At 36.3% G+C, this 26,628-nt stretch overlaps 1 protein-coding gene across 1 annotated transcript in view; it reads right to left on the reverse strand.

Annotated features, from left to right (window-relative positions):
• The window catches only part of LOC150093123 (protein FAM234B-like), a 124,079-nt gene that overhangs the window by 93,197 nt on the left and 4,254 nt on the right, over positions 1 to 26,628 (reverse strand). The window contains exon 2 of the mRNA XM_090414157.1: positions 7,316 to 7,582. Within this exon, the coding sequence (XP_090270283.1) occupies positions 7,316 to 7,582 (267 nt within the window). The remainder of the gene's footprint in view (positions 1 to 7,315; positions 7,583 to 26,628) is intronic.

The raw sequence follows: 26,628 nt of genomic DNA on the forward strand, positions 1-26,628 counted from the left end.
GGCCATCTTCCAACAATTCAGACAGGGAGTCAAACCTGAGTTAAAGGAAATGGCATTTAATAAAAGATTGTTCAGTTTAAGTGAGTGTTACGATGCTGTCAAGGAACGTGAACAATTGCTTGGAGACCTCCGTCTTGCACCTGTTCCAGGGTCAATAAACATAATTGAAGAGAAAGGCAATTCTGAAAAGGGGCAAGGACATAATAAAGAGAATAAGGAAAGGAGAGAAAGACCTAAGGCAAGAGAGAGACTAGAAGAAGATAATAGGCAGGTGATAAACAAGTTGACAGAGTCATATATTGATTCAGATAATATCAGGGTTATTATGAAGCAAGAAATAGAAATGCTCCAAAAACCCATTATAGATCGGTTAAACGAGGTGATGAAACAACTGGGAACGTTATCTGTAAAGACTCCAGAGCCTGATTATAGCAGAGCTGAGGAAACCACCAAATTAATTAAAGAGGAAGGTGAGCGTCTGCAAAGACCTCTTCTCAATCGAATGGATTCTGTAATGCAGAGGCTGTCAGAAATCACCCCACAACAAACAACAGCTAATCCTCAAAATCAAGGGAGAGTTAGTGACCAAAGCGGCGGTAGAGAGCCCCCCCCCCCAAAAAAAAATGTTTCAGTTGTAACAAACTGGGACATTTTGCTTGAAACTGTTACATCAACTTGAAGTGCTTTAGTAGAGGTTGATGGAGATTTGGATTCACATACTTATACAAACAGAGTATGGAAAGGGGGGGGGGGCAAGGAAGAAAGGAGCATCCTTACGAGATGGAGGTGAAGGCCAGTGCATATGGAAGACACTGCAATGCCTTGCTGGACACTGGGGCTCGATCATCCATCATATCTGAAGATTACTTTAAGATAATAGAGCCTTATGCCAAAGATAATATCACTCACCTTAAGCAACGAGTGAGCGTATCAGGTGTCACAACTTCCACGACTCGCACTTCTAGGTCTGTAAATCTAAAGTTATACCTGCCTGAGTTCAAACTATGTGTTTGGCAGGAGTTTCTGGTCCTATCAGGGTCCTCTCTTCCACACATCAAGCTGATCCTGGGTAGGGATTTCCTGTCAAGGTATAACTTTAGATGTAATTATATGAGGAAGGAAATATACTTATTGGGAAGGAGACAGATTACAAAAAGGGGGCAAATTCCAGAGTTACTTAAAGAAGGGAGAAATGAGCCTCAGGAGAGGAATCATGAATCCCACGTGAATAAAGTGAAGAGATAAATAAATGAGGAGTTAATCAATGAAAAGAAACAAAAGTAGTTAAAGTTAAATCAGAGGTAAATTACTGCAAGGTTAGAAGAGGAAGGAAAAATAAAAAACAGAGAAGTTAAATACATCAGTCATGAGTTAATGGAAAATGCATACATTATAAAAGGGATGAGATAAAAAAGAAAAACCGGATATGAGAAGAGGAACACTTCACAAGAAAAATTAAAAAAAAAAAAATAAAAATTTTATTAAAAGGGAGGACCTTTGTTACACCCTGATAACTTAAGAATGTGAAAATTTCAGTTATCATGATGTAACAAGAGAAGAAATAAAAATAAAACCTGTATAGATAACTAAGTAAGCAAGCTTGTTCCTAAGCAGATATCGTTAAGAGCCTTTGAAAGTAACGAATACAAAAAAAGGGAAAGAAAAACATGCTTGCATCCAAGTGAATAATATAGCTGAAATTGTTTGTTGAACTAGATACAAAAAAGAAAAAAAAAGAAAAAAGGAAATTTTATTACAGTTGTGATATGATAAAATAAAGTTAAGTAAAGCAAAGAAGATTAGTCATTGCTCCTTGTTTTTGAATTTTATATCTTAAACTAAATGTCCTGAAAGGCACAGTATAAAATAAATATTTAGGGACACTAAGGGGAGAAGAAGCTTGAATATTTGTATTTGGGTGATATCTCGTATATAAATAAGATTTGGACAAAGACAAGTAGGGTTTCACATGTAAGGATAGTTGAAAGCCTAATAATCGTAAATTGGGACACAACAATACCACTTTCCTACATAATGTGATCCATATAGATAATGAATAACAGTGGATATAATGTGTACCCTTGTCACACAACTGATTTAACATCAAACCATCTTCCTGTACTTCCTTCAAGTCTAACTGCTGACTTATAGCTTAAATAGAGATTATGTATTGCTTGATATCATGTCCCATTTACTTCATATAACTGTAGCATTTTGAAGAGCTTTCCTCTTGGCACCTTGTCATATGCCTTTTCCAGATCAACAAAACTTAAATACAAATCATTGTTATATTCCTAAGATTTCTCAACCATTTGTCTTAAAGTGAAAATCTGATCCTGACAACATCTATTTGGCATTTCTTATATAGTGAAACCTGTGGAGTATCCATAACTATATAATAACATGTATCCCACAGTAAATATCTTTTTTATTATGTAAATATTTCATCTTATGTCTCATAAGACAATCAGTACAGTGATCAAACAACAATAGGAACTGAATTCAAAAAGCAGAAGTGCGCATGCTTAAATTGGAATCCCTCTATGTATACGGTCACATGTTCATGGAATGGGCTGAAATTAAAATGAATTAAATTAAATTAAAATATAACAGATAAATTCATTTTATACACTTGAGGATAACAATTTCACAAACTTTTGGACTAGTGAGACAGTCATTTCGATCAATATCAAACCATTACACATCCAACATAAAAGCAAGATGAATTCTTCACTTTTGTCTACCAAAAACTAACTTTTTTAGGTCATTATATCCACAATACATCAGCTTCCCATCCATCCAAAAATATGATATCATAAAATCTTTAGTATCCAGAGCACACAAGATTTTTTCTTCTGAAGAATCACACATTCAGAGATGCCTTTAATATATGGTATGGAAGTCCTGTGGGCTGCTTCTTGTCTGAGTTGATTTGTAAGAGTGTGGTTAATTATTTTTTTTAAATTTTATTATTGGATTATATCCATTTAGTAATGCTGTTTCTTTGAAAAATTCCAAACAATTCTTGTCTGGAAATTGTATTAAATAAATTTATCTGTTATATTTTAATTAGTTTTAATTTCAGCCCATTAGATTTAATCCATGAACATGTGATGTATACATAGAGGGATACCAATTTAAGGATATGCGCTACTGTTTTTTGATTTCAGTTCCTCTTGTTGTTTGATCATTGTACTGACTATGTCTTATGAGACATGAGACAAAATACTTACATAATAAAAAAGTTATTTACTGTGGCATATGTGTTATTCTATAGTTATCTATTTAGCCTGAATCCAGCTTGATCTTCACCAAGCTTCCCTTCCACAATTTTTCTTAACCATTTCTCAAGTATACTTGCATAAATCTTACCAGGAACACTCACCAGGAATATACCTCTAATTTTCTCATTCAGGTTTATTTCCCTTTTTTATAAATGGGGTGCTATGAGAGTACTGTTCAAATCACCCAGACTTTAATCTTTTAAATCCACAGTGCAGCAATCATGCATCTCCAGATATAAGCATTTCTGGTTTAATATCATTTACGCTAGCTTCATTGCCCACAGGCTTTCAATGTTTTTTTTAACCTCAATTATTGATACACACACACACACACACACACACACACACACACACACACACACACACACACACACACACACACACTCTTAATTATGTTCCTCTTGAATATTTTCTACCAGCATTCTGCATCTCATTTCATTTAGCAATTTTTCTAAGTAATTGCTCCAGAAATATCCAGAAATCTAGAAATATCTACCTTCAATTTTCATGTGAGCTTTATCATCTGATTCCTTTTACAGTTCTAATTCATTTCTAAATTTCAACAGCCTCCAGAACATTTTAAAACCTTACTGACATTTATTTTACATATTCCTACTAGAATCTAACGCTCATGATCTGGCTTCTATCCTTTGAATGTGGGTCACCAGCTTCCTTTCTGGCCATCTAAGATATCACAGTTGATGGCTTCCTTTCCTCAGATGTTCCCATATGTTGCAGTATTCCAGGGCTCTGAACTCTAGCCTACCCTCTTCTTGTGCATAACCCCCCCCCCACACACACACACCACACTGACCCCAAATCCTATCAAAACAGCTATGCTTTAAGATGCTTTAAGTTTCCATTCCTTTCTTCATTGTAGTACTCATCAGAAGCTTCAAGATCTTCCATAACCAATGCCTTAAACTCTAGTCTTCTCCTTGCTATTTTTCATTGGAGCAAGGACAAATGTGTGAACTTCAAAACAGTTCTGATTTATCCCCTTGTAAGAAAGATCTCACTTTATTTTCCCTTACTCCACACATAATACAGAAATCTCCATACAGAATCAGATTTCTCTTCTTGGGTTGACTTACACCTCTAGCTTCTCCTGGCATAATCATAGCCAGACTTCTTCAGCCTTCAACAAATCTGGTATTATGCATAAGACTATTTCTCACTTGCATTACTAATACCATAAATCCCTTCACTCAAGTTCAGAATGCTGTTCACACATTTGAGTTGGTGCACCTAAACACTAAGAATGCTTGATGATATCAGAAAAGGGCAATTTGACTCACTGAAGACCCTTCTCTCACATCACTCTTCCTTATGTCTCTTTTGGGTATTTTCATGAACAATGCTTTTCTACTTGATCCTCTACTTTCTTCCAAAACTACAACATATTAAAAAGTGCAAGGTGTTACACTTTGTACTCCAAGCACATAAGACTGAGAGTTATTGCTATAATTGAGTTTCAGAAGTATATCAATTTTTTTTTTGGGGGGGGGGGGGTGATAGTCAACACAGAGCAATGTGAAATTCAGAGGACACACTAAAAGTGTTGAGATTTGTACAAGTACAGTGATTTAATGCTGTTATAAGAGACATTGACAAGTGTAGAAATCACATTAGTGGTTTCTACACTTGTCAATATGTCTTGAGTCAAATTGCCTTTTCTGATAGCATCAATGGTAGGAAATTTGGTCAAATGATTTTCATTGTGATAAGCGAATTCAAGAGAGACCCAGAGAGAAGTAAAAATATTAGGACTAGTACATTGGCTAAAAAAAGAGAGGATGAAGAAATGTAAACTGCAGAGTTCAGTGGACATACACACAAGAGGCAATATGACAGATGCTGAAGTTAGTTGTCAAGGAGATTTCACATGATTAATACCAGAAGGATTACACACAACACTGGAGGGTAAGAACAAGTGAGAAATGCCATCCCTGTAAATTGTATAAAGGTGTGGTGAAGAGAATGAGTATATTTTTAACATGGAGAATGATGGACTGGGTGGAATGCACTGCTAGAATAATGACACGTGCTGTTCGATGATTGAGACCTCCCACAACGATCTGTATATTCCATGCTAACTTAAAATTTAGCAAGAGAATAACCATTACTAATTCATTTCTTTAACACACTTTTTCACATGTGTGTGCAGATGTATATCGGTTACACATACTTGTGAAAGTTGTAACTGAAAAGTGAAGGAAATGAATTAGTAATTCATTGTGAAACCGAGGTAACATATACAGGAATTTCCTTCATGTGGTCTAATAATCCTAAATTGAGTAGAGAACTTGCTATTAAAATTAATTTTTGTACTATTAACTACATATGCTCTTAATAATTGCAACATATAAAAAAATTCAATACAATGTAATCAATGCAGCATTTTCTATTCTAATGTATACTAACCAGCATTGATCACTATAGTATGATATAAAAAATGGATGACAAAAAATATAGTATGATATAAAAAATAATAATGAATAAATATACATATAAAAAAAACATGTATCTTACTGAAGGTTCACATCTCCATTATTCTCCTCTGCCACATCTTTACATAAACCGATATATATTGTTCGTATCACACACACACACACACACTGCTTGGAAAGAAATCAACGAACACCACAGTGTGAGGAACAAACAGCCATCGTGCTAACATTAATAGGATATAGGATCTCCTTTCACTGCAATGACTGAAGCAATTCTATGGGACATACTTTCCACAAGCATACAATACTGATCAATGAGAGTTTTGAACCATTCTTTCTGTAGGCATGTAATGAGGTCCTGGACTATTGGGGAGCAGACCCCGGCACTCCAGTTCATCCCACAGATGTTAAATAGGGTTGAGATCAAGGCTCTGTGGAGGCCAGTGTGGTGATGTTCATATCCACAAACCACACAGAGAGGCAGTCTTATGACACAGTGTGCTGTCTTGATGAAAGAGACAATGGTCAGTTCCATAGAAACACCACAAAGCATTGCATTGTCCAGAATGTTCAGATACTTCTCAGAGTTCAATGTTCGTGGTATCACAAACAGAGGTCTGAAGCCAAACCAGGAAAAAGAGAATCATACTACCACACTGCGACCTCCGAATTTCATAGAGGGTTACCTACTCTGGTAAGAGACATTCACTGGGCATCTGTCACATCCACACCCATCCATTTAATTGGGAGGGTGTAATGTGATTCATCACTTCATAACACAGCTTTCCAAGCTTCCACCTCCCACTGCACATGCTCTTCACCACTGAAGACAACACTGCATGTATGTCAGTTAGGGCAATGTGTTAGGGCATAAAAACATTCAGAACCAAGGCAATGTGGGGCTTTGGTTCTGAATGTTTTTATGCAGATTCATGTTCCAGTCAATGAATGCCAGTTTTTACATATTATCCTTTGTAGCACCCTACACCGTTCGGTGAGTGTGGTGGATTGTCCACTGCAGGTAGCACTTGCAGTTGACTCCCTGCACTTCCATCTTAGTATGGTATTACTGACCATTGACATGGGATGGCCCAATTTGTCAGCAATTTGATGAACAGATAGGCCTGCAACATGGCATCCTATCACAACACCTCTTTCAATCTGTCAGTTCCCTTCTCACAGCCATTTCACTCGGACACAAGATATACTGACCTGGGAGCATCACATTCCTCTAATTTATACTGGTTACAAAGACATGACTCGTTACATTATATGGTGTGCCTTGCCCATTGGGGCATCCACTGACTTCTTTCCAAGTAGTGGGGGGAGGGGGGAAGAGAGAGAGAGAGAGAGATTGTATACTGGTAACATTTCTTTAAGTGCTTCCTACCACAAAAAGGTTGCGAATCTTCATTTTGTGGGTAGGATGTAATACTGTACACAGGTTAACAGCTAAAAAATCTGGAAATTCTGCTCTAGAAACCAAGCAGGGTGGTGACATCAGCATCAAAAAATCTGAATCATTACCATCTAAAAATATTCAATATATGATATATGAAACAAAAGTTAAATATTTATTACCTTTTGTGGCCTCTACGGCAAACATAACACCCCCTTCTGCTACAAAAATACAGTCATCAATTCCATCTTCACTAATATCAATTTCTATACAATGACAATGCAAAAGTGAAGCATGAACACCAAGGTTCCATGCTTGTGTTCCATCATAATTACGAAGGGCAATCACTTCAGCAAAGTTAACTGAATGGTTATCATTCTTTGTATATCCAAATACAACTAAAGATTTATAACCAGGTTGTCCAACCAAACAAACTGATGAAGTAAGTGCTATAAAGAAAAATTAAAGATTGTCAACCATCAGCATATTAACATGAACAAGACTAACATAATGGCAATTAACAGTTTGTTGAAAGAAATAAATTGACAGCCGAAAAGTGTTATATATAAGCAAATATTTAGCAAAATAAAACCAAAATCTATTTTAAAACCTTTGAAGTCCTTAACTTATTGGCAGAGGTCCTTCTGTCCACAAAAAAAATTATATTATTACATGACTCCTTGAGTTCTCTCAGTGTTCGAGTATTCACTCTAGCAACACATTTCATTCACATACTATTCCCTGCAAAGAATCTATTTTGATTTCATTACTCATAACATCATTATAAGCATCCAGAGATGACCTCTTGTTTTCTCATTATCCTACTGCTCTTTTTTAACAGAGTTCCTACATCTATATAATACTCATCAACTTTAAAATTTGTGATTATCTCCTCCAAGAAAAGAATCCTGTCAAACACCACTCATCACCATCCTTCAGACCATGCTCCTCAATACAAAACTTTCTGAGATATATAAACCAATTGCTCCCATACTGGAGCAACCAGTATGGGAGCAGTTCATATTGGTATATTATCAAAGACCTTCACAAAATCCAGAAAAATTACTGTGTATTCGCTCCTCTGTCCAGTTTTCATTATTATAAATATAATCCAATTAATGACACAACCTCCTTAAACACACTTGTCCTCTGCAGAGATTCCTATTTTCTCACAAACTGAGTTTAATGTTGCTGTTTTGGATCCTTCTTTATGAAGAAGCTATCTACTCCATTCACTTCTCAGGAAGTCTCTTTTGAAAGACTTGCTGAACAACTACATGTTAAGAATGCTGTTAGTTTCAGTGTATATTCTTTTAATGCATGTAATATTTGAATCCAGTCCCAAAAATTTATTAATATTAAGCTTTTAGTGTCATCTAACTTCTATCTTCCCTTACTGTTGTACTTAATGTTAATTCCCCTACCACAATATGAAATATACTGATGAAATACTGTACACAGGTTTACTGTACAATTAAGATTTAATACTTAAAAATTTTCTCTATATTTTTTTTCCTTTATATGACTCCTACCCACAAAAGGTTGTAAACCTACAGTACATTGGTACCATAGATGGGATAAGGATTTTTTTCCCTATTTTTATTATAAATTATACCCAAGGTAAAATACTTTCTACATATATATATATATATATATATATTTGTATTTTTTGCTTACAGAAACCCTGCTCTAGAGACCAAACATGGAACTTTTTCAAGCCATTTCAAGCATCTAGTGAGTGGGATAGTAGTCTATGTTAAGCAATGAAATTCATCTATACCTAAAGACTACTGCAAACATCCATGTCTGTGGTGGGATTTGAACCCACAGCCTGCTGGTTGGATACATTAATCGCTCAACCAACCAGGCCAGCAAAATCTGCTGCAAAACTTACCATCTTCAGCAATTAAGATCATTCTTCCACATTCATTTCTCCTACGGCTACTGCACTTGGGAAAGAGAAAAATAGAATATTAAAAGGAGCTAGCAGACTTCTTTTAATATTCCATTTTTCTCTTTCCCAATTGCACTTGTCACCTTTTTTTTTTTGTTTTTGCTTTACACTTTACGTAACTGCTGACCAGTCTCTTGCTTATATGCCTCCTCTATATCTTCCTCTGTAGCTCTTGCCTAATTTTATTATTCATCCATTTCATGCCTGCTTTAAAAAAAAAAACTTTCTACATCTTTCTCTCATCCTGAGATTTTTATTTAATAAGGTAAAAGCACCTTGTGGCAACTCGTATAGCTAAATGTAAGTTCTGCATTACTTCAACCTTGATATCCATCTCAGGGTCTGGCTCCCACTGAAGAGACCTCAATAAAGGTTGAAACTGGTCTGGGTAGTGGCCCTTCCCTTAATGTACATCATCATACATGGCTGCAAGGAGATGTGCTTTGCATTATGGGAGATACTAAGACAAGTGATCAGAGCTTAGTCCACCTTTACCACAAGTTGCCTCAGACCTGAAAATACTTCAGGCGCAAACTTAGCCTACTTGCTTGTTTGCTTGCTTACTTGGGAAAATAAGATTAAAACCAAGTTTATAATATATATATATATATATATATTTAAAAAAAATTTTTTTTTTCAGAATTCATTTTTACTCGGTTGGAATATTATGAAAAAGCTTTAATGACTGATACCGAGAGATAAAAAGATGACATGATATATTTGAAAAGATACTACTAGTACATTAGTTTCGTTTAATTGATCAACATCTTCAGGCATCACAATCAAAGAAATATATAAGGAATTAGAGAGACTTAAAATTGTAATAACAGAACAAGTACAAAAAGGCAGTAGCGTGCTTGAAAACAAAATGCGTTTGAATCTCGCATTTTTTTTTTCAAACACGCTGTCTTTTTGAAGAAAGACAGCGTGTTTGTCTTGTTCATGCACTTTGACTGGCAGTCATCCAATACTATATTGTGCATATTGATCAATGATTTCTGGAGTTGTTATACTTTTTGGACGTGTGATCCACTCCTTCACGTGAATCACCTTCAAGGCTGCTACAGCCACGTTTAAACTCGGCAGCCCATTTCTTAATTGTTGAAAACAAAGGAGAAGACTGCCCATAAACTTTTATGAACTTCAAATGAATTTCTTTTGCTATTAAACCTTCTTTTAACCAAGAATTTTATAACCACACAATACTCAATTTTATCCATTTCACGGGATACAGACAACACTTTTGCTTCAGACAGCTGCATAAACCAAACAACTACTTGATAGAATGACTTGCAATTTCACATGGATGCTTATGACAGATGTGCCAACTTAGAAAAAAAAATCTTGCAGATAGTGTTGCCATCTATAGTCGAGGCCGAGAAGTTTTCCGACCACCCTCGTACATGTCCAAAAGGATGTGTGCTTTGCATTATGGAATACTAAGGCAAATGATGTGAAGTCATCAGCCTCTATATACAAGTATCTATTCACGAAGATATTTCACATGCAAACTATGTTTGCTTACACTTGGATAAAGGATTAAACAAGAACATAATTTAATTTGTAACCAGCTTGCTCCCCTTGTCTTCTTGGTGATGGAAGATTCTAACCGTATTTATGAAAAAGGGCAAAACATGATATAAAAAAAAAACAATAGGTCACAAATTACTGAGAAGATTTTGTGCACAAAGAAAACAGACCTTTACACTATGAAACTTATAAGAACGATAACAACAACAGCACATAACTGATGCAATATTGTCAGTATATGAAACAAAACTTTTGGTTTTTCATGCAGTTATTTCCCATTATAACTCTTGATATACAGCCACATATGGCTAACAATGACTGAAGCAATCAATGAAATCTCAAGCCCAGTAATAATGAATGCATATCTGTCCTTATATACTTTAGGGATTGAAATGGCACATTTCCATGAAGAAGGAATACAATCTTTATCTGGAATGGCAATATCATTTAGTATTAAGTGATATTACTGATTTGTAATTTATTGTTCTTCTGGCAGCAAAATACAGCAATTTGTGATATTATTGTGAAGTATACTTGAGAGCAATTGTCAAATCCTCATATTGCACTAACAGTAGCGTAAAAATTATTTGAAAGAACAATTGAACCAGTTGGCCAGGTTGAAGTCTAATTATTCTCACTTTTGAAGATGTCTAATTCTTACTTATTTTAATATGAGTAGTCAGTAATTGTCCACAATACAAAGTGCCATAGAGAATTACTAAATACTCTTAATTAGGTGTGTGGAAAGGCTTATGTGTTCATCACACATGTTGATTGGATTTTAATGGTATAGATGCGAACATAGATTGATAAGAAAATAACTATTTATTAACTTAAACGATAATATCTCACTGGTATTATATCCAGCATCTTCAGAGCATACAAACAAAGTTTGTTACAGTAGCGACACAACTGCAATCCAGTGTAACAGTGGGATTAGTATGAGTAATTGTAGCGTGCAACACAAAGACTAAAGTCCTAATTAGGCGCTATCTAAGTTAAAAAAAGAAAAAAAAAAAGAAAAAAATATTAATTTGGTCTTAGGATGACTGTCTCCCAAACCTTTGGTAGATTTATACAGCCATACTTGTTGAGGTTTGGAGTATGTTTCAGGGCTTCTGTTGATTTAAGGAACAGCCTCTCTGACTTGTAAAACTTCTGTGTGCAGGGGTATCCAAAGCATGGTCTGCCAGACCCAACTTGCCACAGCGAAAGTGCCAGATATATTTTTTGTGTTCACCGAGGCGGATGTCCACAGTTCTTCCTGTCTATCCATAGTAGGCTCAATGACATGAACAGGGCACTTCATAGACTCCTAGATGCGATAAACAGCCTCTCTGACTTGTAAAACTTCTGTGTGCAGGGGTATCCAAAGCATGGTCTGCCAGACCCAACTTGCCACAGCGAAAGTGCCAGATATATTTTTTGTGTTCACCGAGGCGGATGTCCACAGTTCTTCCTGTCTATCCATAGTAGGCTCAATGACATGAACAGGGCACTTCATAGACTCCTAGATGCGATAAAGGAGAGAATCTGTCCTTTAGAAATCTGTTCCAATTGACCCTGATTTGGGAGGCAGTCATCCTAAGACCAAATTAATATCTTTTTTTCCCTTTTTTTTAACTTAGATGGCACCTAATTAGGACTTCAGTCTTTGTGGTGCATGCTACAATTACTCATACACAGGATCAATTGGAAAGAAACAAAAATACTGCACAGAAGCTTTTACAAGTCAGAGAGGTTGTTCCTGGAATCAACAGAAGCCCTGAAACATACTCCAAACCGCAACAAGTATGGCTGTATAAATCTACCAAAGATTTGGGAGGCAGTCATCCTAAGACCAAATTAATATCTTTTTTTTTTCTTTTTTTTAACTTAGACCTAATTAGGACTTTAGTCTTTGTGTTGCATGCTACAATTACTCATACTAGTCCCACTGTTACACCGGATTGCAGTTGTCTTGCTACTGTAACAAACTTTGTTTATATGCTCTGAAGATGCTGGATATAATACCAGCAAAATATTAATGTTTAAGTTAATAAATAATTGATAAGAAAATAATTAAATTATTTTCTTATCAATCTCTGTTCTCATCTATACCATTAAAATCCAATCAACTCTTAATGAGGGTCCAGATTAAGATCAAATGTGGACCCCCAATAAAGAGTAGTTAGTAATTCTCAATGATACTTTAGGCTATGGAAAATGACTGACTACTCTTATTGAGAGAAGTAGGTGTTCAGAATTAGAAATTTTCAAAAATGACAATCAGACTTCAACTTAGCCAACTAATTCAATTGTTCCTTCAAATAATTTTTATACTGCAGTTAGTATGATACAAGGATTGACAATATGTTATTAAGCATGCTTTGCAAAAAGATCACAAATGCCTGTATGAGTATGCATTCAAATTCTGAATACTTGTTACGCATATTGCTTAAGGTATTCTAAAAATTTGTAACGCGATTTAAATTTCTGTTCATACCAAAACAGCCATAAGGAGTTGTAAAGGAGGGAGAAGAAAGTAGGAGGTCACAGATTTCTACAGGACACACTGTCAATCTAATTTTAGATAGTCATTTCATGTCTAATATACTTTATACACACACACACACACGAGGGTGGTCTGAAAAGTTCTCGGTCTTGGTTACAAATTAAATTACATTCTTGTTTAATCCTTTATCCAAGTATAAGCGATATAGTTTACATGTGAAATATCTTTGTGAATAGATACTTGTATATAGAGGCTGATGACTTCACAATGATTGCCTTAGTATTCCATAATCATGGAATACTAACATGTCCAAAAGGATATATGCAAAGCATATATCTTTTTGGACATGTACGAGGGTGGTCTGAAAACTTCTCGGCCTCGACCACAGATGGCAACACTATCCGCAAGATTTATTTTTCTAAGTTGGTACATCTGTCATAAGCATCTATGTGAAATTGCAAGTCATTCTCTCAAGTGGTTTGTTTTATACAGCTGTATGAAACAAAAGTGTTGTCTGTATCCCTTGAAATGGATAAAATTGAGTATTATGAGGTTATAAAATTCTTGGTTAAAAGAAGGTTTAACAGCAAAAGAAATTCATTCGAAGTTCATAAAAGTTTATGGGCATTCTTCTCCTTTGTTTTCAACAATTAAGACATGCGCTGCCGAGTTTAAACATGGCCGTACCAGCCTTGAAGATGATCCACGTGAAGGATGTCCAAAAAAGTGTGACATCACCAGAAATCATTGATCAAGTGCACGCTATGGTATTGGATAACCGGCGAGTCAAAGTGAGTGAAATTGCTGAGACTATAGAATTTTAAAAGAACATGTAAGATATATATTTGCATGAAGAATTGCAAATGAAAAAGCTTTGCGCAAGATGGTGCGTGCTTGCTCACAGCAGATCAAAAATGCACTCGCATGAAAATCTCTGAACAGTGCTTGGAGCATTTTAACAAGAATAAAACTGATTTTTTTGTGTTGATTTATTACTATAGATGAGACTTGGATTCACCATTACACACCAAAATCAACAGCAGCCAAAACAGTGGACAGAAGCCGGTTGTTCATCATCAAAGAAGAAAAAGTCGATTCCATCAGCAAGAAAGGTCAATGGCATTCGTGTTTTGAGATGCTAAAAGCATTTTGTTTATTAATTATCTCGAAAAGGGTTAAACAATAACCAGGGAATATTATTTCAATCTTTTAACCAGAGTAGGCGAAAAAATTTGTGAGAAAAGAACCAGTTTGCAGAAGAAAAAATGATCTTTCATCAGGACAACGCACCCGTCCAACAAAGGTGTTTTGGCAATGGGAAAATTAAGGGATCTGTATTATGAATTGTTGGAACATCCATCCTATTTCCCAGATTTGGCTCAGTCTGACTTCTATCTCTTCCCAAAACTAAAACTCTTCCTCGCTGGTCAGCGTTTTTCTTTGAATCAAGAGGCGATTGCAGCTGTAGAGGAGTATTTTGCAGATCTTACTGAGAACCACTACAGGGGCGGAATAATGGCACTGGCACATCACTGGAATAAATGTATTAGTCTTAAAGGAGATTATGTTGAAAAATAAAAAATAATTTTGAAATTAATAAATTCGTTTTTTTCATTGTTTTGCAGAGAAATTTTCAGACCATCCTCGTATATAGGAAGATCAAAATCTCATACATAAAGAGAGCCAACTACAAAGGATTCAGATGGTTAAATGCAGTATAGAAGTAGGCTGCCTGGCTTAAGTCTTCAGAATACAATCCTTCCCCCCCCATGAACTTCTAGCAATACCATTACAGCAGTAATAACAACACCACTAATAAAAATGTCTATAAACTAGTCACTACTAAATTGAAACCAATCTCCTGCATTCTTAGTACTTGGCTCACTTTCTGTATGTATTTATGAAGTATTATTATTATTATTATTGCGCAGGCACCTCTTGGAGTCCTAAGATTCTTCATGGTAGACCCAAACTATCAGCACAATATTGTACATCTCATTGAAACGATTAACAGACAAAGCACTTACAACTGATTGAGGCAACCCATTCCATTCATTCACCACTCTTCATCATCAGCATCAAATTCCTGCCATGTACTCTCAAGGGGTGTACGGGATATGATAGTACTACATAAAAAAATTACATCATTACTAACTTCCTATCTAGAATTTTCCTCCAAATCAGTTTGTTACTTGTCAAGACTCCAACATTATCAGATCTTATATTTCTATCATCTAAGGCACTTTGTACCATATAATCCACCTATATCTTGGTCTTCTTTGGGTCGTTTTGCTGCCAACCTGGCAGAGAACACTTGTTTTGCTAATCTTTCTTCGCCCATTCTGTTTAAGTGACCATATCACCTGAGATTAGCTGTGCTAACACATTCCTGGATGTTGACAAGGTCAAGTTCTTTCCTAATATACTCGTTTTTAATATGATATTGCCATTGATCCCATCTGTTCACGCCTATAATCTTTCTCAGGACTCTCATTTCTGCGGTCTCTAGTCTTTGGTCAAGTGTTTTACTTCTGACCCAGCTCTCAGATCCATGAGTTAAAACTGGTTTGAACACTGTCTTGTATACAGCTAATTTAGTGTTCCGAAAAATTTCTCTCATTCCATATGAATTTATTCAATTGCCTACATACCATACCAGTTTTGCTGATTCTGTTGTCTATTTCTATATTTAATTTATCATCTTCAGTAAAAATCGTGCCTAAGTAGCTGAAATGTTTCACTTGTTCCACAAGTTCTCTGTTCACAATGCAGTTGACATTTTCAACGATTCTGTCTATTTTTATTGTCTTTGTCTTTTCATTGTTGACCTTCAATACCATATCTATTACAACAGCTATTCAATTTAGTCAGAGAGTCTTGCAGACTTGTAGCGGATTTATTTAGAAGTATAACATCATCCGCAAAAAGCAAGGAGCTGACATTAGCATCTCCAATTTTGATATCATGTTTAATACCACTTTCCTTCATAATGTGATCCATATAGATAATGAATAACAGAGGGGATAATGTACATCCTTGTCTCACACCAGATTTAATATTAAACCATCTTCCTGTACTTCCTTCAATTCTAACTGCTGACTTACAACTCAAATAAAAACTAAGTATTGCCTGATATAATGCCCCATTAACACCATATAACTGTAGTGTATTGAATAATTTCTCTCTTGGCACCTTGTCATATGCCTTTTCCAAATCAACAAAACTTAAATACAGATCTCTGTTATATTCCCATGCTTTCTCGACTATTTGTCGTAAAGTGAAGATCTGATCCTGACAGCCTCTATTTGGCCTGAATCCAGCTTGTTCTTCACCAAGCTTGTCTTCCACAATTCTTCTCAACTGTTTCTCAAGTATACTTGCATAATCTTGCCAGGAACACTCAGTAGGGAAATACCTCTGTAATTCTCACATTCAGTTTTATTTCCCTTTTTATATATGGGTACTATGAGAGCTCTACTCCAATCATCGGGAATTCGTCCCTCTTTCCAGGCTTTCTGAACAATGCAGTGTAGCCACTGTAAAACTCTTATACCACCATACTTCAGCATTTCTGGTCGAATATCATCTACTCCTGTTGCCTTTCCACATTTCAAGCCTTTGATGGCTTTTTCTACTTCAAGTATGGATATGTATTCCTGACTGCATGCCTGGTCAGTGTTTTTTACCACTGTGCTGTCATCACTGCTTGTTTCATTTAGCAGTTTTTCAAAGTAATTACTCCATACTTCAAGGATATCCTTTTCTCCCGTTTTCATGTCACCTTTATCATCTCTAATTCCTTTTACAGCACTCTTTCCTCCATTCCTAAGCTTCTTCAACAACCTCCAGAATATTTTGCCACCATCTTGATATTTATTTTCTATATTCTTGCCAAAGTCCTCCCATGACTTTTGTTTAACTAGTTTTACACAGTGTTTAGCATTCTTGCATTTGTCTCTATATTCTCTAAGAGCACAAGCTGACTTATTTGCCAGGAACTTTTGATATGCTTTCTTCTTTTCCTTCACTGCCTTTTTAACTTCCTGTGTCCACCACAGAGTTCTGATTTTTTTTTATCCTTGCAGGACAATCTCACCACATGCCTCTCTGGCAGAATCAATCAATGTTTTCTTCGGAGTTTGCCACTGAATCTCCAAGGTTTGATTCCTGTTCTCAAACTCTTTCATTTTTTCTTCAATAATCTTAGTGTATTTTAGTCTACAGTTCACATCTGAAAGCTGCTCAACTTTTATTAGCTTTAAAACTTTCTTACATGTTATTCTTTTCAATATGAAATTCAATTTTATCCTGCTCAAGACTAAATAGTGATCACTTCCAATTTCAAATCCTCTGTACACTCTGGTGTCCTGCACCAGGGAGAAAACATCACTATCAACAATAACATAGTCAATGAGACTTTTCTTATTCCTAGCCTCTTCTCTCCATGTGAATTTGTGCACATTTTTATGTTGGAACATGGTGTTAGTAATAACCAGTCCATGTCCTGAGCAGAAAGCCAACAGATATTTGTCATTATTATTAGCTTTGCTCTTTTCCCCAAATTTTACCAAAATATTTTTGTATGTCTGACAATCATTTCCTACTCTGCTATTTAGATCTCCAACAAGGACCAACTTTTCCTTTTTCATTGTCAGTTGCTTTTTCTAAAGCCTCAAAAAATTCCTCCACTTCTACCTTCGTAGAACCTTATGTGGGACCATAGGCACAAATAAGTCTCACTGTCCAGTTCCCCATTCTCATATTTGCCCACATTACTCTACTTGAGACTGCCTGCCATTCAAGAAGATTAGCCTCGTATTTTGTGTTGAATACTATGGCTATCCTTCTTTTCCTCGATTGTCATTTCCTGTGTATAACATTTTGTATTTATTGCTCAGAAAGATCTGACCAGTTTTTGTCTTTTTTGTTTCTGTCACCCCTATTATGTCGATCTGGTACTTATCTAATTCCTCAGCTAGCTCCATTTCTTTGCCATTCAGGCTTCTTATGTTGATAGTACCGATCTTTAACTCTGGTAATGTTTAGTTGGGGTTTGTTTTCAGATTCGTTCCAGTAGCTGACTTTTTGCTGTTTGCCCTGGTTCCCTGGCGAAAACAACGGGGGCCTTGTTTAACCAGGCGACGTCCCATCCGGCATGAAATTTTGTCATGTCCTACCATCATTTTTTATTTTGGTTTAACAAATAAGAATACACTTTGGTCGGCTAAATCCCAAATTGCCAGCCCATCCTCGTTCGTTCAGTATCCAAATAGATACCCAACAGGGTGCACCACGAGAAGGTGAGGATTGGACATGAGGTCAGAAGCCCTGGTCGGTTCTCCACATTCCTTTAAAGGCTATGTGGAGGTCTCCTCTCAGTTATACAGCTTTGACCCTTAAGCACCCCTCTTCAAGTGCAAAATTTAGTCGTCACACATTTGCTAACCACACTCTTACCCAACTTCCAGGGATGACCTCTTATTCTAATCTCTCTCTAGTCAAGTGATGAAACAATTCCCCTGCATCAATCCTAAAAAATCCTTTAAGTAACATAAATGTTTCTATCATATCCCTCTCTCCCTTTTTTTTGCCTATCAACCAACTTTTGCAATCCAGAAAGCCTCAATTTATTCTCAAAGGGAGTATTCCACAGTCACTCACATCTGGATCCTCTCTACCACTTCCTCCTTCACAAGAAACCCAGCTTTGTTAACCAGAGTAACGCATCTGGGTTACTCTACTCAAGACCAAGCTTGAGCAGTGTAACCCAGATGCGGTTGTATCAAGGCTTTATAAAGAGGAATGATAACTGAAACTTCCTTATTTCTGTTAGTGTGTTCTTCAATAACCAAGTAATCCTGTGACCTACACTGGCCACTTTAGCAATGTGCCCTCTAAACTTCAACTCTATCTACTACTTGTTGTAATAGGTTTCACGGTATAATAAGAACACAGATGGTTAAGAAAATAACTATTTATTAACTTAAAAGCTAATATTCCGCTGGTATTATATCCAGCATCTTCAGAGCACACAACACAAAGTTTGTTACAAAGGCAAGACAACCACAATCCGGTGTAACAGTGGGGCTAGTAAAAGTGATTGCAGCGTGCAACACAAGACTAAAGTCCTAATATGGTGCCATCTAGGTTAAAAAAATAAAATAAAATAAAAAAATTCAAAGTTTTGAAATAGTAGTCCAAATGATAGTCTTAAAAAGAGCTAGAGCAATCTGTTCCAATGACATTGCTCTCACTGCTGAACTTTCTCACCTACGTCAAACCTTCTTAATCAATGGTTATAATCCCCGTAAAATAGATAACATACTAAATGCTACCCATAAATCCCCTCCATCTACCACAGAAAAATACAACAAAACCATTACTATCCCATACATTAAAGGCACATCTGAAAAGATATCTAGGGTGCTTAACCAACTACGCACAGTATTTAAACCTTATATAAAATCAGCAACTCTCATCCGTTCACCTAAGGACAAATGCACTCCTTTATCACATCCAGGTGTCTATGAAGTGCCCTGTTCTTGCCATCAAGCCTACTATGGACAGACAGGAAGAAATGTGGACATCCGCCTCAGTGAACACAAAAAATATATCCGACACTTTCGCTATGGTAAGTTGGGTCTGGCAGACCATGCTTTGGATATCCCCTGCACACAGAATCAATTGGAAAGAAACAAAAGTAATGCACAGAAGCTTCTACAAGTCAGAGAGGTTATTCCTGGAATCAACAGAAGCCTTAAAACATACTCCAAACCTTAACAAGTATGGCTGTATAAATCTACTAAAGATTTGGGAGACAGTCATCCTAAGACCAAATTAATATTTATTACTTTTATTTTTTAATTTATACTTTTCAAACTTTTTAAGACTATCAATTGGACTACTATTTCAAAACTTTGAATTTTTTTTTTTTTTTTAACCTAGATGGCACCATATTAGGACTTTAGTCTTGTGTTGCATGCTGCAATCACTTTTACTAGCCCCACTGCTACACCGGATTGTGGTTGTCTTGCCTTTGTAACAAACTTTGTGTTGTGTGCTCTGAAGATGCTGGATATAATACCAGCGAAATATTAGCTTTTAAGTTAATAAATAGTTATTTTCTTAACCATCTGTGTTCTTATTATACCGTGAAGCCTATTACAACATGTCTGACAAAAGCCTATCCGTGCGTCTATCTACTACTACCACCCCCAAATCCCTGGCTTCAAATGACTTCCATTATGTTTTGCCCATACTGTCAACCTATTTAAATCATCCAGAGCTCTCTACATCACTATTACCTATTAAATTTATTATTATTAACTATTACTCTACCCAACTTTGCATCATCAGCAAACGACCAAATACAGCCCTTTAAATTATTCCCTATATTATTTATGTACAAATTAAACAGCAGTGATCCAAGCGTAGAGCCTTGAGCACACCACTAGTCACCTGCCTTCTCCTGGATTCTGCTCCTTCATATACTACTTTTTGGTATCTGTCCATGAGCCACCCTTTTATCCATATCATCAGTTTCATATCCATCCCCATTTGTTGCAGCTCCAGCAGTATCATTGTGTAGCCATTCTCTTTATCCAACTTAGATGTCATAATATTATAAAAAAAGTTAATAGAAAGGGATGACCTACCCTTCACAAAGCCATGCTGTCCCTCAGAGTATCATATTCTTAACCACCCATTCCTGAAATCTCTTTTTGACCCATATCAGTCCTCCATGGAGTCTTAAACTATGAGGTCCCCACTGTTATATACAAAACTCAAACCATACCTTAAACTTGTTTACTGCTTCTACACAGATAATGCAATCTGTTCATCAAACACACTATACCAAGAACCTATTCCTCATCCCTTTCTCTTAAACCTTCTCATTCAGCCTCTTGTTCTGCTCTGTCTTCCTCCATTCTATGCAAAATCTTTCATATTAATCTGAAAACTCCTTACCAACTTTTGTCTCAATCATATTCCTCCCTCCCTCATATTCACAAGCCTTCTTAATATTCCCTTAATCTGTCCTCATACTCAATATTCCAGTCATGAGATCGTCTTAGTTATTTTGGTCTAAACTCTCATGTTTTCTTATTACCGATATAGCCAGTTGACAAAATCTGTGCACAGAAATCAAATCATGCCTGATCAGCACCTTATACAGTGGAACTATCACTTCCTTATCCATACTTATCAAGGGTTCTTTGCATTATAGCAGCAATTTTCTGGATATACTCCAGGGATGACCTTGTTCAACTTTTGTGATATGTACCCCTGAACTCCCTATCCATCAAGATCAATAGATCCCTTGCCTCCACCTCCTGGAGTGTGAAGTTCCTACAATGTGATAAACTGCATTCCATCTTCTTTGACCAATGTGCATAATTTTACACTTAGCAACATTAAAGTGACACCTCCATTCTTCAGTCCAAAAAGCACCTAATCAGAACCTCTTGTAACATCATGTCAGAACTTCCTGAAATTGCTCTTCCTAATTTGGCAGCAAAATGAATATCTCCTCTTGCATGCCGATCTATATCACTGATATAGACATGAAACAGCAGTGGTCCCAAAACAGAACCCGGTGGTACCTTAAATAGTTTTAATGAAACGTGTGCTAGACATATTTGAAAAACTTTCACAACTTGCACGTCACAAAAAATATATATATAGAATTTTATTCAAAAACTCCAATATATTTCATCCAATGTTGTATGGACATTATCAGAGAGACAGACCTTTAACTACATTCAAAACATGAATGAATAATGAGTCATAAATCATGCATATATTAGCTCATGCACCTGTAGTACCTTACTAGTCACCTTCTTTTTTTGGGATACTGCATTTCCATACACAACTTGCTGGCTCCTATCAGTCAAGAGAAATCTATCAAATGCTTTAGAAAAATCTAAATAAATCTCTGACCAATACACTAGTCACCATATTATAAAATTTAACCTGATTAATAAGCAAGACCACCCATCCCATTTTAACAAACCCTTGCTGCCCTCCTGAAACATTTCCATTCTCATCAATCCAGGTTTGTATTCCATCTCTAGCAAGCCTCTCTAAAACTTCATCCCTACACCTGATATACTCGATGGACTACAGTTGGGCGCCATTGACTTGGATTCTCTCTTATTCAGCTGCATCATTTTTCCTTATTTCCACTCTTCTGGGACTGTTCCAGTTGACAGATTCCTGTTGAACAGCTAAGTCAAGAGCGATACCAGCTCTCCTGGTTCTCTCATCTCATCTACCTTCATCAAATTTTCCAACTGTATACTTTGCATCCTATCCTTACCTACCAAATTTTGCAACACTGAACTGGCTGCTCCACTCATACAGGCTATTCAGATCCTCCTGTAATGCAACATCTGTTCCACTCCATATAATTCTCCAACTCTGCATCATCTGCAAACAGCTGCAGAATCCAGGGATAATCACGTCTTCAGTTAAACCTGTTCCAATATCATTAACTTATAAATATTAAACAATAATAAAACATACCCCATCCTCTGTGGCACACTAATGACTTTCCTCTTTTGGGATACCCCTTTTCTAATAAGAAACTTACTGATACTTATCTGATGGCCAGTAATCTGTCCAATTCACTAACCTAGTATCTAAGCATATCTGTTTTCAATTTAGTTACCAACTTATCATATGGCAATCAAAGCTTTTGTAAAACTGAGCATAATACTATATATGCATCTGCTATGTGCAACCCATTCCTCACCTTACTGTAGTACATAAAACTGGTAAAACATGCCTCCCTTTAACAAACCAGTGTTCACACTATCACAGAGAATATTGCTGTTATAAACCTAATTCTGAATGCTAGTCTCACCAATCTCTCCAACACCTTATCACCCCCTTTGTTAAGTAGAATAATTTTAATCGCTTTGGGCATTGTTCTGTTGCAAGGCTGTTGTTATGCAGGTATGCCAAGGCAGTGTTAGCTGCATGAAGATTCACAATCTTAGGATGCACAGTGATATGTCATCAAGCCTTAATGACATCAAGTTTACATAATTCTTCACATACATCTCTTGCCTACTCACCATCAATCCAGATTCTCTAATGCTTCTACATTGAAGCTTCTCATGATGTTGCACTTATGAGGATGAAATACATTGATGCATTGCTCACTGAATACCTTGACTGTATCCTCTGCAGCAGTTACCAATCTACCATTGTATCAATTAACACAATCTTACTATAATCAATTTTTCTTCTACTTGGTATATATTGAAAACATAAATATGATTCTAGCTAAAATTCCACAACAACATTAAAAACTCTCAACATTTTATACAAAAATTAAAACACATCTCTATCTCTGAAAATGATATACTTGCCAGCCTTGATATCACTTTCCTGTTTACCAACATTCCAGTGTTTGAAGTTATCAACATCTTAGACAATTTATTCCCACAAGACGTCTCTTCATTGTTTAGCCACTGTCTATCTTCTAACTATTTCATACGGAAGAAAACAATTTACAAACAATTAACCGGATTGGCCATGGGTAGCCCCCTCTCACCCTCTTGTGCTGACTTATTTATGGAAGATCTTGAAAGTAAAGTCTTATCTCAAATTAATCCAAAACCTAAGGCATGGTTCAGATTTGTTGATGACATCTTTATCATTTGGAACCACAAAAAGGAAGAGCTATTAGATTACCTAAACAAAATCAATAAGTTCCACCATACTATCAAATTCACACTAGATCTTGAAAAGGACAAACAACTACCATTCCTAGACATCATAATAAAGAAAAAAGAAAATAACAGTGTCAACTTATTAGTTTATAGAAAACCAACAAATACTGGGCATTCTCTAAACTTTAGCTCATCACACCTCCCAAAAACTCAGCATTATTCATAGGCTAAAGAAAAGAGCTATACAATTCACCATGGACCATAATGATCTACAAGAGGAATTAAATAAAATATCAAAGGATCTACTCCTAAATGGCTACCCTAGAGGACTTGTTAACAAAGATTCTCTTCTCTGATATACCACAAAGACAACGTGATGACACCCAATATATAATCACTATAACTATTCCATACGTTGGTACTATCTCCAAAACACTAGCTCACCTCCAAAAACCACACAATATTAGAGTGACCTTCAAGCCAGTTGAAACTATCCAGAAATTTCCAAGATCACCAAAAGATTTCAATCCTTTCTACAAACATGCAGGAGTTTATAACATCCCTTGTTCCTGTGGTCTAAGTTACATTTGTCAGACGTCTAGAAGCTTCGAAGTGAGACAAAGGGAACACATTAGCTATGTTAGAAACAACAGACAAGATATTTCTGGCCTTTCTTCCCACTTCTCTACAACCAACCACATTACTGAATGGAATAAAAGTCTTATGCCATATATAGAAGAAAACTACCATTCCAGAATCTTCAAAGAAGCTGCTACAGTCGCTCGTTCCACAAATAACCTCAACAGGAACCAGGGTTCCTGTTGAGGTTAAACTCAACATCACCAGAGTTAAAGATCGGCACTATCAACGTAAGAAGCCTGAATGGCAAAGAAATGGAGCTAGCTGAGGAATTAGATAAGTACCAGATCGACATAATAGGGATGACTGAAACAAAAAAGACCAAAACTGGTGAGATCTTTCTGAGCAATAAATACAAAATGTTATATTCAGGCAATGACAATCAAGGAAAAGTAGGAGTAGCCATAGTATTCAACACAAAATACGAGGCTAATCTTCTTGAATGGCAGTCAGTCTCAAGTAGAGTAATGTGGGCAAATATGAGAATGGGGAACTGGACAATGAGACTTATTTGTGCCTATGGTCCCACAGAAGGTTCTACCAAGGTAGAAGTGGAGGAATTTTTTGAGGCTTTAGAAAAAGCAACTGACACAATGAAAAAGGAAAAGTTGGTCCTTGTTGGGGATCTAAATAGTAGAGTAGGAAATGATTGTGAGACATACAAAAATATTTTGGGAAAATTTGGAGGAAAGAGCAAAGCTAATAATAATGGCAAATATCTGTTGGATTTCTGCTCAGGACATGGACTGGTTATTACTAACACCATGTTCCAACATAAAAATGTGCACAAATTCACATGGAGAGAAGAAGCTAGGAATAAGAAAAGTCTCATTGACTATGTTATTGTTGATAGTGATGTTTTCTCCCTGGTGCAGGACACCAGAGTGTACAGAGGATTTGAAATTGGAAGTGATCACTATTTAGTCTTGAGCAGGATAAAATTGAATTTCATATTGAAAAGAATAACATGTAAGAAAGTTTGAAAGCGAATAAAAGTTGAGCAGCTCTCAGATGTGAACTGTAGACTAAAATACAGAAATATTATTGAAAAGAAAATGAAAGAGTTTGAGAACAGGAATCAAACCTTGGAGATTCAGTGGCAAACTCTGAAGGAAACATTGATTGATTCTGCCAGAGAGGCATGTGGTGAGGTTGTGTGCAAGGATAAAAAAATCAGAACTCCCTGGTGGACACAGGAAGTTAAAGAGGCAGTGAAGGAAAAGAAGAAAGCATATCAAAAGTTCCTGGCAAATAAGTCAGCTTTTACTCTTACAGAATACAGAGACAAATGTAAGAAAGCTAAACAGTGTGTAAAACTAGCTAAACAAAAGTCATGGCAGGACTTTGGCAAGAATATAGAAAATAAATATCAAGAAGGTGGCAAAATATTCTGGAGGTTGTTGAAGAAGCTTAGGAATGGAGGAAAGAGTGCTGTAAAAGGAATTAGAGATGATAAAGGTGAAATTAAAACAGGAGAAAAAGATATCCTTGAAGTATGGAGTAATTACTTTGAAAAACTGCTAAATGAAACAAGCAGTGATGACAGCACAGTGATAAAAAACACTGACCAGGCATGCAGTCAGGAATACATATCCATACTTGAAGTAGAAAAAGCCATCAAAGGCTTGAAATGTGGAAAGGCAGCAGGAGTAGATGATATTCGACCAGAAATGCTGAAGTATGGTGGTATAAGAGTCTTACAGTGGCTGCACTGCATAGTTCAGAAAGCCTGGACAGAGGGACGAATTCCCGATGATTGGAGTAGAGCTCTCATAGTACCCATATATAAAAAGGGAAATAAAACTGAATGTGAGAATTACAGAGGTATTTTCCTACTGAGTGTTCCTGGCAAGATCTATGCAAGTATACTTGAGAAACGGTTAAGAAGAATTGTGGAAGAAAAGCTTGGTGAAGAACAAGCTGGATTCAGGCCAAATAGAGGCTGTCAGGATCAGATCTTCACTTTACGACAAATAGTCGAGAAAGCATGGGAATATAACAAAGATCTGTATTTAAGTTTTGTCGATTTGGAAAAGGCATATGGCAAACTGCCAAGAGAGAAGCTATTCAATACGCTGCAGTTATATGGTGTCAAGGGGGCATTATATCAAGCAATACTTAGTCTTTATTTGAGTTGTGAGTCAGCAGTTAGAATTGAAGGAAGTACAGGAAGATGGCTTAATGTTAAATCTGGTGTGA

This window comes from Typopeltis vanoorti, chromosome 24, assembly GCF_054136105.1.
Source record: "Typopeltis vanoorti isolate ZY-2024b chromosome 24, IOZ_Tvanoo_1.0, whole genome shotgun sequence".
Classification (NCBI taxonomy): domain Eukaryota; kingdom Metazoa; phylum Arthropoda; class Arachnida; order Uropygi; family Thelyphonidae; genus Typopeltis; species Typopeltis vanoorti.